The following is a 13,767-nucleotide window of genomic DNA, read 5'->3' on the forward strand; positions in this document are numbered from 1 at the left end:
AGTTGTGATCAGTGAGAACTCAACCTCCTTTGTGTAAACTTCATTTCTGTTGTGTCCTCTCCTCTGGTGATGTATGGCTGTTCCCTGAACTCTAATTTGCAGGTCTCCTTTCTTCTTCAGATCTGTTATGGGATCATTTATGGGATTGGAGCCAAGTCTCTTGGTGAGCAAATGGGCCTGGATGAGAATGATGCAGGTCGTTACCTAGAAACTTTCAAATCGCGATATACAGGTAAGGAAGCATTCATTAAGATTTTTAGTGATGGTTGGATTTAAAGGAAATATGAATAAACTACTTTTTAGTTAATTGATAAAAGATGGCACAATGGGGAAGGATTAGGTTCCTTCAGGAGAGAAAATAACATCACTTGTGACTTTTGCAGCTTTCTCTGATAGAGAAAGCAAAGACAACCAAGAGATCAAGTCAAGTTACTCCACACTGCTGATCTTTAAGTGATGTGTCAGAGTCAGCAGCTTTGAGAGAAAATTACCAAAGTAATTTGAAACTTTTCTTCAGCTGGAGCATAACTTTGGACAAAAACTTTACCTATTGCATATAGGAGATTTATTTTTAAAACTAATTTTAAAACATTGATCAATTTCCACAGGACTTCGGACATTTCTGCATGAAACAGTAAAATGTTGTCAGGAAAATGGATTTGTGCAAACAATTCTTGGCCGGAAACGATACCTTCCAGCAATAAAGGATCCCAATCCACATGTTAAAGCTCACGTACGTATGACAGTTTATAGACCAGTTCAAAGATAACTAACTTTTAATAAACATACTCCAGTTATGGGAACTTCTGATGCTGTACAGAGCACCAGACCAAAACATTCCATTTTTGTTTGATGTTATAGATCACAGTGTATTTAGTAAGTTATGTGTTTTAATGTGTTATGCAAAATACTTCCTATTCTGTTTTGCTGATGCTATAGCTTGGATTTTTATGGTGATTTAGATTACTTCATAAGTATGAAATAAAAACAATATGAAAAGTACTCTGAGTACCTAGAACAACTAACTTCAGATGACCAGGAGATGTACAACTCGGATTAGGATTACCATTGAAAAGACACATAATAAAATCAGATCAAAATGAAGTGTTATTCAGAACTAAATCTTCCTTTATTGCAAGTGTTTAACTTCTCACTTCTGATGTGGATGATGTAGTTGTATCATCTTCAATTGTTGTGTGCAGTTATTCATTGGTGTCCCTCACATTCTCCACTTGATGGAGAGAAACTCTTTAGCATTCTCGTTAGGCCAGTTGAGGTGGGGGTCAAATCCTATCCACTGATCCCAATTCCCCTTTATTAAAACACAGTCTGGTGAAGCTGTCCATGAGAATTGAAAATTGGTTTCTGTTCAATGATACGTTTTGACAGAGTGGCCTGAGCCAGCATTGCACCCTCTCGTCACAGTCTCTGGCCAAATGTAGGAATATATTTGGTTTTAATGTTTCATGTTTGGCTGAATATTTATGAAATGTTATTCTTTGTTACAAATATATTGTGTGTTTGGTGTTGACTGGAATCTAAATTTTGAATCAGGATCCAACCTGAATCTGACATGCTCTATGAAGACAGATCTCCTGCCCAAGTAAATCTTGCTTTGTTTGGTAGTGATAATACATCTCCTCATTTAAATTTAGTGCAGTGTCAAATTGATTTAAAAAGTGCTGAGACAGTATGTTGATTTTTCTAAGTGCTTTTATTTCCCATTTAAGATCGAGATGTGGATTGTTCTTTTCTGAAAATTCCTAGTCTTGCTCCTAATTCACACAGCACTAGCTAATTTAACCTATGGGATGCAGTGAGAGATGACTGGGGTCTTCAAGGCAGCAGGTAGTTCAGTGATTAGCACTGCTGTCTCAGAGCGCCAGGGACCTGGGTTCAATTCCACCTTCGGGCGTGTCTGTGAGGGTTTCTTTCAGGTGCTCCAGTTTCCTCCCAGAGTTCAAAGATGTGCAGGGTAGGTGGATCGGCCGTGCTAAATTGCCCATAGTATCCAGAGATGTGCAGGCTAGGTGGTTTATCCATAGGAAATGTTGGATTAAAGGGACCGGGGGAGTTGGGGGTTAGTGGTCTGGGTGGGATGCTCTTTGAAGGGTTGGTGTTGGTTCAGTGGGCCTTCTGGCCTGCTCCCACACTGTAGGGATTTGATGATGAAGTAGATTTAACTTTTCTCTATGGTTCAATATGAATGTCTTTGATTTTCAAAGATGGTATTGGGTGTACTTGGTACATGGAGCCTGTGCTGTTAATAATCAGTTTAATAGCAATAGCTGTGGCTGTTTTCACAGTTAGGTGTAAATGAGGCTTTAGCCACGTAAACTTAATTATCACCACAACGTGCTCTGGTTTATTGCACAGGTATTCCTGATTCTAATCGAAATGTTGTTGCTGTGTGAGTAATCCAGTGTTGTTTATAGATCTATGGATGACACCTTTTTGTAAAAGTGCGCTAGTTATTACAGACATTTCAAGAATGCCCTTTTAAATAAGGACTGTGATTTCTATAAACTGAAATTTACTTTGTTGGTAATTTCTGAATTTCAAGAGGTTCGTTGTGAGTTTGTGGCTATATGTCATATTTTGTAATAAAACTAACTTTTTCAAATTTAAAATCAAGCCATATTTGGCAAATAATACCAAGTAGTCTTAACTACCCCCTGAAATGGCCAGCAAGCCACTTGGTTGTAACAGTCGCTAGAAAATTGCAAAAAATGAAATTTGATGCCCACCTGGCATAGACTAGGCACTGGAAACGACAACAGCAAACACAGCGTTATTGAGTCTGCAAAGCCCCCCTTACTCATTGTGGGTTTACCTGCAGCACATGACAGGGTACCACCGCCTTCCCAAGGGCAACTAGGGATGGGCAATAAATGCTGGCCCAGCCAGCGATGCCCATGTCCCACAAGAGAACAAAAAATAAATTTAAGTTGCACAGTTGTACTATCTTATTCTGATTGTCAACAATTAACAGGGCATCAGCTGGTTGAAACCCAAATGGGAAAGTATCTTTTCATAGTTAGATCTTGTACACAAATCCAGATGGCCTTTCAATTAGAACCAACTCAATGCTGCCAGTTAGCTTGTAGGCTAGGTATTGATGCCCACTCATAAAGCCTCATTCTGGTCATTCCATCCCAACAGGCTCAACGTCAAGCAGTGAACACCACTGTTCAAGGATCAGCGGCTGATCTGGTAAAAATAGCTACTGTTAATGTTCAGAAACGATTGGAGGAGGCCTTTCCATCTGTTGCTAAATCACATGGTCACTGGAAAAGCAAGCTTCAGGAAGACAAAAATATGGGTTAGAACTTTGCTTTATCTCTTTTTTTTGTCTCCTTCCACCTTCTGTTATTAGATTGCTCACTGCTTCTATTGAGTTTTCTATTATTCTAGTCCCATTATCCAGAGTTACTGGACTGGAGATGACATACTTGATGAATCGTGATGACTATGTTCAGACTAGTTTTTCCTGATGTGATAAAGTCTATTCCCAGAAGGTGCTGCAGCAAAACAGCCGCCAGCATTCTTTATCACCACAGCTTTGATTTCAGTTGAGGTGATAATGCAGTTAGAACAGAACAGTACAGGCCCTTCAGCCCTCGATGTTGCACATCCTTTTATCCTACTCTAATGTCAGACTAACCTACATATCTTTCATTGTACTATCATCCATGTGCCTATCCAAGAGTCACTTAAATGTCTCTGTATCTGACTCTACCACCACTGATGGCAGGGCATTCCATGCACCCACTACTCTCTGTGTAAAGAACCTATCTCTGACATCTCCCCTAAACCTTCCACCAATTACCTTAAAATGATGCCCCCTTGTGATAGTCATTTCTGACCTGGGAAAAAGTCACCCAATCTCTTTATGCCTCTGATTACCTTGTACACCTCTATCAAGTTACCTCACATTCTTCTTTGCTCCATTGCAAAAAGCCCTCAACATTTCTTCATAAGACATACCCTCAAGTCCAGGCAGAATCCTGTTAAATTTCCTCTGCATCCTCTCTAAAGCTTCCAAATCCTTCCTATAATGAGGCGACTAGAACAGAACATAATATTCCAAATATGGTCTAACCAGGGCTCTACAGTGCTGCAGCATAACCTCACAGTTCTTAAACTCAGTCTCCCTGCTAATGAAAGCTAACACACCATACTCCTCCTTGACAACCCTATCAACATGGGTGGCAACTTTGAGGAATCTATGGACGTGGACCCTAAGATACCTCTGTTCCTACACACTGCCAACAATCCTGCCTTTAACCCCGGATTCTTTATTCAAATTTGATCTTCCAAAGTGAATCACTTCACACTTTTTCAGGTTGAATTCCATCTGCCACTTATCAGCCCAATTCTGAGTCCTGTCAATGTCCTATTACAGCCTACAACAGCCCTCCTCACTATCTACCACTCCAGCAATCTTTATGTCATTGGCAAACCTACTAACCCACCCTTCCACTTCCTCATCCAAGTCATTTATAAACATCACAAAGCGCAGAGGTTCCAGAACCAATCTCTGCGGAACACAAGAGGTCACCAAGCTCTAGGCTGAATACTTTTCATCTACTACCACCCTTTTTCTTCTATGGGCCAGCTAATTCTGTATCCAGACTGGCAATTTCCCTGTATCCCATGCCTCCTTACTTTCTGAATGAGCCTACCATGGGGGAGCTTATCAAACACCTTGCTAAAATCCATGTACACTACATCCACTGCTCTACCTTCATCAGTGTGTTTTGTCACGTCCTCAAAGAATTCAGTAAGGTTTGTGAGGCATGACCTGCCCCTCACAAAGCCATGCTGACTATCTCTAATAAAGCTATGGTTTTCCAAGTAATCATCAATCCTGTCTCTCAGAATCCTCTCCAATACTTTACCCACCACAGATGTGAGGACTGACTGGTTTGTAATTCCTGGGATTATCTCTATTCCCTTTCTTGAACAAGGGAATAACATTTGCCATCCTCCAATCATCTGGCACTACTCCAGTGGATAGTGAGGATGAAAAGATCATCGCCAAAGGCAATCTCTTCCCTCGCTTCCTGTAGTAACCTAGTTTATATCCTATCTGGCCCAGGGGATTTATCTGTCCTCATGATTTTCAACATTTTCAGCACATCCTCCTTATTAACATTAACCTGTTTGAGCACAACCTGTTTCACACTGTCCTCAGAAATGTCAAGGCCCCTGTCAGTAGTGAATGCTGAAGCAAAGTATTCATTAAGGACCTCCCCTACCTCCTCCGACTCCAGGTGCAAATTCCCTCCACTATCCCTGATCGGCCCTACCCTCACTCTGGCCATCCTGTTGTTCCTCACATAAGTATAGAATGTCTTAGGGATTTCCTTAATCCTACCTGCTAAAGTATTTTCATGCTGCTTTCTCGCTCTCCTAAGTCTGTTTTTCAGTTCCTTCCTGGCTACCTTGTAGCCCTGTAGAGCCCTGTCTAATCTTTGCCTCCTCAACCTTAAGCTTCCTTCTTCCTCTTGACTGGATGTTCCACATCTCTTGTCACCCAAAGTTCCTTCACCCTCCCATCCCTTCCTTACCTCAGCGGGACAAACCTATCCAGCACTCGCACTAAGTGCTTCCTAAACAACCGCATTTTGATCGTGCAATTCTCTGAGAACATCTGTTCCCAATTTAGGTGCCCCAGTTCCTGCCTAATGGCATTGTAATCCCCTCCTTCCCCAATTAAATACTTTCCCATACCTCCTATTCCTCTGCATGAGTATAGTAAATGTCAGGGAGTTGTGAGCACTATCATCAAAATGCTCCCCACCAAGGGATCTGATACCTGGCATGGTTTGATGCAAAGCACCAAATCCAATATGGTCTCCCTTCTAGGCAGCCTCTCTACGTATTGAGTCAGGAATCCTTCCTAGGCACACCTGACAAAAAAAAGCTTAATCCAAACTATTTGAACGAAGTAGGTTCCAATCAATATTAGGGAAATTCAAGTCACCCATGGCAACAACTCTGTTACTTCTGAACCTTTCCAAACTCTGCCTCCCAATCTGCTCCTCCATGTCTCTGTTGCTACTGTGGGTCTGCAGAAAACTCCCAATAAAGTGACTGCTCCTTTCCTGTTTCTGACTTGCCCCATACTGACTCTGTAGACAATCCCTCATCGATGATCTCTCTTTCTGCAGCTGTGATATTATCCCTGATTAGCAATGCCACTCCTCCACCTCTTTTGCTTACCCACTCCCAGTTCCTTTTGAAACATCTAAACCCTGGAACATCCAACAACTATCCATGATATCCAAGACTCCATAATGGCCACAACATCACAGTTCCAAGTAATGATCCATGTTCTGAGTTCGTTACCCTTATTCCTGATACTACTTGCATTAAAATAGACACACCTCAACCCATCACATTGGCTGCACCTTTGCCCTATCAAGTGCTTATCCCTCCTGACAGACTCTCTCCACGTTGTATCTGCCTGTTTTACTATCTACTCTACATCTGATCCGTAGCTCAGGTTCCCACCCCCCGCCAATCTAGTTTTAAACTCTCCAGAAGAGTTCTAGCAAACCACCTGGGTGCCCCTCCAGCTCAGGTGCAACCCGTCTTCTTGTGTAGGCGCCACCTTCCCCAGAAGGTATCCCAGTGATCCACATATCTGAAGCTCTCCCTCCGACACCAGCCCTGCAGCCATGTTTCATCTGCACTCTCTTTCTGTTCCTAGCCTCACTAGCACGTGGCACCGGTAGCAATCCTGAGATTACTATTCTGCTCGTCCTGCCTTCTAGCTTCCAACCTAATTCCCTATATTCACTTTTCAGGTTCTCCTCCCTTTTCCTAGCTATGTCATTGGTACCAATGTATACCATGACATCTGGCTGCTCAACCTCCTCCTTAAGAGTCCTGTAGACACGGTCTGAGACATCCCTGACCCTGGCACCTGGGAGGCAACATACCATCTGAGAGTCTCGTTCACTCCCTTGGAATTTCCTGTCTGTCATTCTCACAATTGAATCTCCTATCTCTTTCGCTCTCCTATTCTCCCCCCCTTCCATTCTGAGCCACAGAGCCAGGCTCAGTGCCAGAAACCTGGCCGCTGTGGCTTTCCCCTGGTAGGTAAACCACCCCACCCCCGCCAACAGTATCCAAAATGTTATACTTATTATTGAGGGAAAGGGCCACAGGGGGGTCCCTGCACTATCTGTTCCCTTTCTCTCTCCTGTCACCCAGCTACCTTTATCCTGTAACTCAGTATGACCACCTCCCTATAACTCCTCTCTATCACCCCCTCAGCCTCCCGAATGATTTGAAGTTCATCCAGCTCCAGTTCCCTAACTCAGCCTGTGAAGAGCTGGGGTTGGGTACGCATCTGGGAAGGCAAATATGTGCCATTCGTATTTTTTACTGCACACCTTTTTATTGCCCCCTGCCCATGGTGTTTTCTACGTTGTTAACTACTGCCTAACTTTGGATGGTAGGACCTTAATTCCTTTGAGTTGGAACTGAACACTTTCTATTCAGATTGAATTGATTGAGAGCTACGAACTTCCTGCTCTGAATGTGAATCACCAATTCCAGCTGATACAGGCCATCCAAACAGCAGGTTAAAAAAAAAACTGAGCTTCAGTTCAGCTGAAGTTGCTAGTGTGATGCTGTGCTGTCATTTTATTATATGGCAGATCCCCAGCATCAGATATGAGCCCCTGATTATGGCTCCCGCTGTACTGCAGTAAAGAGACAGCAGAACACTGTCTTTGCAAGGAGTTGAGGGGGAAACTGATTTAATTAAAAACAATTTTCAGGGATTGTATTTCAGATTTATGAAAAGTTTTTTTAATTAGTTAAATAGTTTAAATCTTTATTTTCTATTATAAAATAATTTATTTAATATGCACATAATGTATTATACTGCTTCCATTCACTCCCTTCTAATTCTCCACAGGAGGAACATGACTCTGACAACACTCCCTTTTAAACAGTCACCTGCAGTTCTTACATGAAGCAATTACACCTTTTTTTTTGTTAAATTTAAAGAATAAGTAGTTTCTGGGACTCTAAGGCAACCATACAATCAGCCAATATTTGGATTTACTTCGTGTTCCAGAGTTTAACAGAATCTTCAGCCTCAAAATATTTTTTAATTTTTGGAAATTTTACGAACTTATTTAAATTGTTACACACTAGTTGGTAGGCGATGTGGCTTTGTGCTCAGGAATTGGTAGGTAGGGCTATGGGATAATGGTTATGTATGAGCTAATCTTCCTCAGATCTCCTTGTATATAAATTCACTTGCTTACACCAATGTCACCGATGGAAGGAATGCCTTCGCATGAACAAAGTGACTCCAGTTCTTGCCTGTGTTCTTTAGCATTAGAAGAAATGATCGGAAATAAAAGTTTTTGCCAGGTGTGTACTCCCTTGAAATTCAGATAGAAGTTAGAGTCTAACTCCATCCAATATTATAAATGCATTTAATATGCATCAAACTCTGATAACATTGAGAACTCTGATAAGGTTGAATTGGGATTGTAATCAACTTGAACAAAGTGGTTGGTGGATATGTAATATCAGATTCTTTGATATTTGTCTCCAAATGTAGATATGATTCAAAGGAAAAAACGGCGAGAACTATACCAACCAAATTGTGGAGGTTTTTTCATTTTACAGCTACATGACGAACTGCTTTATGAAGTTGCGGAGAATGACATGATACAGGTAGGGAAAGTGAAGAGTTTGTTAATTTAGTTCGTATGATCATTTTTCTCAATGTTTATTTCAGTCTCTATAGATGTAAAGAACGGAAAATGAGAAAATGGAACACAGTTGTGCAATGGATACAAAAGAAAGGATGAAATAATGCATCCATGTGACTCATTAATGGCCTCCTACACAGAATGCTTTCTTGTTTTAAATAATTTTTAATAATTTGGTAGGACATGTTATGACAGACCTCCTGTCATCAGAGCACGATGAGAGTAGGGTTGGGGGAAACCTCTTCATTTATTTTTGGGATTTCCTCAGAGTACAAAGAAGACAGCAGCTGCTATGGGAACATGACTCAGATATTGGGTTAACTTGCAAAGAGGAGCAGCATTCTCTGCAGGAAAAACACAGCTTGTTTCCATGTTGGATATCATTGAAGCATCTAAAGATAGGATATTAGCCTGAGGAACTCATGAGGTGATACCTGTGGCTGAGATGATTGACTCCCAACAACCATAGCCAACTTTGTTTGTACTAGATATCACTCCTACCAACCCAGAGTCCTATTTCCCCACCCATTGTGTGCTAGGACCCCTTGATGCAACACTTGATCAAATGCAACCTTGATATCAACAGTAGTCACTGTCATCTCACATCTTGAGTCCAAGTCTTTTATCCATGATTGGAAAAAATTGTAATGAGGTCAGGGACCAAAATCGAGCGTCAATAAGTAGTTTGCATGTGGATATACAAATTAGAAGCAGGCAAAGGCCACTACTCCCTCACATCTGCTTGATCATTCAATAAGGTCACGGTTAATCTGATTACTCCACGTGCCTGCCTATCCCAAAAAATTTTCATCCTTTTGCTTATCAGGACACTATCATCCTCTGCTGTGAAATATTCAAAGATTCTCTTCCCTTGAAGCAGAGTTCCAAGGACTCTGTGCCCTTTGTGAGAAAAAAAAAGCCTTGTCTGACTTAAATGACTGATCCACAGCTCTACATTCTCATACAAGAGGAAACATCCTTTCCACATGCACCGTCAAGATTCCTTCAGATCTTCTATGCTTTAATCCAGTTATCTCATTGTTTTCTGGAGTCCAGTGGTTATAAGGCTAGCCTATTAAACCTCTTCTGATTAGACAACCTACCCATTCCAGATGCTAGTTCAGAAAAGGTTTAGTTGACTGCTTCCGACTCATTCACATCCTTCCTTAAGTAAGAAATGTAGTATACAACTCCTAAAGTCTTCTCACCAATGCCCTGTATAACTGACACCAAACCTATTCAATGCCCCTTTCAGTAAATGGTAATATCCTATTACTTATTAACCTTCCTAGATAGCTCAAATCCTCCAACCCTGGCAACATCCTTGTAAATCTTTTCTGAACCCTTTCAAGTTTCACAACATCTTTCCGATAGGAAGGAGACCAGAATTGCACGCAATATTCCAACAGTGGCCTAACCAATGTCCTGTACAGCCGTAACATGACCTCCCAACTCCTGTAGTCATCACTATGAGACCAATAAAGGAAAGCATACCAAACGTCTTCTTCACTATCCTATCTACCTGAGATTCCACTTTCAAGGAGCTATGAACCTGTACTCCAAGGTCTCTTTGTTCAGCAACACTCCCTAGAACTTTACCATTAAGTGTATAAGTCCTGCTAAGATTTACTTTCCCAAAATGCAGCACCTCGCATTTATCGGAATTAAACTCCATCTGCCACTTCTCAGCCCATTGGCCCATCTGGTCAAGATCCTGTTGTAATCTGAGGTAACCTTCTTTGTTGTCCACTACACCTCCAATTTTGGTGTCATTTGCAAACTTACTGACTGTACCTCTTATGCTCACATCCAAATCATTTATATAAATGACAAAAAGTAGAGGACCCAGCACCAACCCTTGTGGTACTCCACTGGTCACAGGCCTCCAGTCTGAAAAACAACCCTCCACTACTACCCTCTGTCTTCTACCTTTGAGCCAGTTCTGTATCCAAATGGCTAGTTCTCCTGTATTCCAAGCGATCTAACCTTGCTAACCAGTTTCCCATGGGGATCCTTGTCGAACACCTGACTGACGTCCATAAAGATCACATCTTCCACTCTGCCCTCATCAATCCTCTTTGTGACTTCTTCAAAAAACTCAATCAAGTTTGTGAGACATGATTTCCCATGCACAAAGCCATGTTGACTATCCTTAATCAGTCCTTGCCTTTCCAAATACATGTAAGTCCTGTCCCTCAGGATTCCCTCCAACAACTTGCCCACCACCGACGTCAGGCTCACTAGTCTATAGTTCCCTGATTTCTGGCTGCTTGACTGTTGAACTGATGAAAAAGAAAGTGAGGACTGCAGCTGCTGGAGATCAGAGTTGAAGGTGTGCTGCTGGAAAATCTCAGCAGTTCAGGCAGCATCTGAGGAGCAGGAGAATCAATGTTTTGTGCATAAGCCCTTCCTGATGAAGGGCTTGTGCACGAAGTTTTGATTCTCCTGCTCCTCAGATGCTGCCTGACCTGCTGTGCTTTTCCAGCACCACACACACACAACTCTGTTGAACTGATGTATTGGGCTCCCCATTGTTAATGATGGAGATATTTGTAGAGCCTCTTCCTCTGGCGAATTGTTTAATGTTGTGCTTTTGTCAATTCATTTGTATCTCAGAATATGAAATTAGAAATCACAACTTGTATTTAAATTGGATAAGTTTTATTTTTCTTTATATATTCAAATCAATTAAGAGATTTTTTTCCAGCCCACCTAAAATGGGCTCTGTGGCTAAGAGCATCTTGGTGGGTTGTGCTGTTTTGGCATTTGTTCTAGGATTGACCAATGTCAGATACAAACCATGAAGATATTGTCCTATTCTGGTGAGGCAATTAATTTTCTCATTTAGATGTCATCAGGTCAGCAGTTTAAACTGGATCAATCTTAATTCAATTTAAGTTCTTCTTAAGTTTCACCACCTATGCTGCAGAATACTCCAATAAATTACGTCATTGTTGTTTTTCTGTTTAAAGTTTTGCTTATTAGTGTAGAGAATACAGCCCTCTAAACATTGTTAATGAAGGCGATCAGATTTTCTGTTCAGTTTTCTCATTCTCTGCCTTTCCTCAGATTGCTCAGATTCTGAAAAGTGAAATGGAAAACACCATGAAGCTGCTGGTGAAACTTTGTGTTAAAATAAAGATTGGTCCCAGTTGGGGGAACCTTCAAGATTTGGACCTGTAGTGAAGAACTTGCCAGATTTGAAAATATGGACAACTTCCTTGTGTATTTATTTTGGAGTGTTGGACACATGGCTTATGATTGGTGCTATTTAATATTTAGCATAGAAAATGAAAGAGTTACATATGGGTTTACTTTGAATGTGAATACCCTGTTAAATAAATCAAAACTGAATCATTCAGCTCTGTCAATTGCTGATAATTAAATTGAATAATATTAATCAAGTTAACCAAAATATTTTATCACTGTGAATTGCTGAATGCTTTCCAAAAACGCATCTATTTATTTGTACAAAATTCAATGAAATTGAATGTAGTATTCTTGGGTGAATTCAGTGGAGACTGTTTAACAGGGAGGTTCTAGAACAAAAGTCATTTCTATTCCAGGAAATACTTGAATGTCCCAGCTCATTGTCTTAGCTTCATGTCATTTAATTAATGCAAAGTAACTTTCAAAGAGACAGACATTTTAAATCATCTACAGAGTATATAGTGGTGTCTCACATCTATTCAATTACCAGTTTTTCACTTTTGTAACTATGTACAGAATGAGAGCTTTGAATAAATGTGATTTGTCTCAATTTCTTTATGGGAGAGTGAATCTGCTACACAGAATATCATGGAAACACCACCAATGCTGCTTTATACTTGGAGTTATGCTTTTGATTATAAAGTGAACTGATTAACTAGTTTTATCCTCTTTGTGTGGATAATTATTGCATTGTAATTAACTCCAACAATTGATGTGATTAATTGGTAAAACTCATACCAAGGAACTGAGAGTTACTTTGGTATAGAAATGTCAGTGACTCTAAAAGCAGTCAAAGTATCAGACACCTTTCCTCTGCTCGGGTGTGGATATTCTAAATTGCTTGTATATTTATTTATAGCCAACCATTAAATGGTAGTAAGAAGCTCAGCTTGTAGTGATCAGACTGTGTTCAAGATGAAAGTATTGTGTAATTATGAATTGACAAATTTAGATTAAGTGGAACACATTATTTATTGTACAATTGAAATGTCTGTGCTCAGCCTCTTTGGCAGCATCTATAGTGAGAAAGTGTTAACATTTCAGGGTGATGAAAGATCATCATCTGGAATTGTTCACTATTTCTCTTTCCAAGGACATGGACAGACCTGAGTAGTTAAAATTTTTTTTGTCATTTCAGATTTCCAACCTTTGCATTATTTTAATTTGACATTGTTTGAATTGTCTGTAGCTGTTAACATAACATTATTGCTATGACTCAGATCTGTTTAAGGTGACATATTCCTTTGTATATATTTTATCTTTTTTCGAATAAAGATTATCTTTAAATATGGAAAATCAGTTTTGTGAACAGTACTTAAAAACAACTAATCTCATGATAAGTTGAAAGCGTTTCTTCTAACAGCTGTACATTTTGTCAAACTAGACAAAATATTTTATTAAACAAGACGTTTTGTTCAATATTGGAAAATAAGGCAGGTCAAGTGACTGAGATGGCAATGGGGGAGCACTTTGGGGCCAGTGATAATAATTCTATTAGTTTTAAAATAGTTATGGAAAAAGATAGACCCGATATAAAAGTTAAAGTTCTAATTTGGATTAAGGCCAATTTTGACGGTATTACACAAGAACTTTCAAAAGTTGTTTGGGAGAGGCTATTCGCAGTGAAAGGGACATTGCAAAGTGAGAGGCCTTCTAAAATGAGATTAGGAGAGTTCTGAGATAGTATGAAACTAAGAGTGTGAAGAGCAAGACTGGTAGGGTGTAGGGAATGCTGGATGACTGGAGAAATTGAGGCTCTGGTCAAGAAAAAGGAGGAGGCATATGGCAGTTATAGTCAGCTGGGATTCAG

The 13,767-nt window shown here is 40.3% G+C and overlaps 1 protein-coding gene across 1 annotated transcript in view; it reads left to right on the forward strand.

Moving 5' to 3' along the window:
- polq (polymerase (DNA directed), theta) overlaps positions 1-13,247 on the forward strand; it is an 89,796-nt gene extending 76,549 nt beyond the window's left edge. Inside the window, exons 28-32 of the mRNA XM_087992733.1 lie at positions 121-232; positions 609-733; positions 3,163-3,322; positions 8,594-8,709; positions 11,817-13,247. Coding sequence (XP_087848859.1) covers positions 121-232; positions 609-733; positions 3,163-3,322; positions 8,594-8,709; positions 11,817-11,930 — 627 coding nt within the window. The 3' untranslated portion in view covers positions 11,931-13,247. The remainder of the gene's footprint in view (positions 1-120; positions 233-608; positions 734-3,162; positions 3,323-8,593; positions 8,710-11,816) is intronic.
- The last annotated feature ends 520 nt before the right edge of the window (positions 13,248-13,767 follow it).

The sequence above is a fragment of the Chiloscyllium plagiosum genome, unplaced genomic scaffold (assembly GCF_037043375.1).
Source record: "Chiloscyllium plagiosum isolate Xiang-an unplaced genomic scaffold, Cpla_swu_hap1 HiC_scaffold_12, whole genome shotgun sequence".
In the NCBI taxonomy this organism is placed as follows: Eukaryota; Metazoa; Chordata; class Chondrichthyes; order Orectolobiformes; family Hemiscylliidae; genus Chiloscyllium; species Chiloscyllium plagiosum.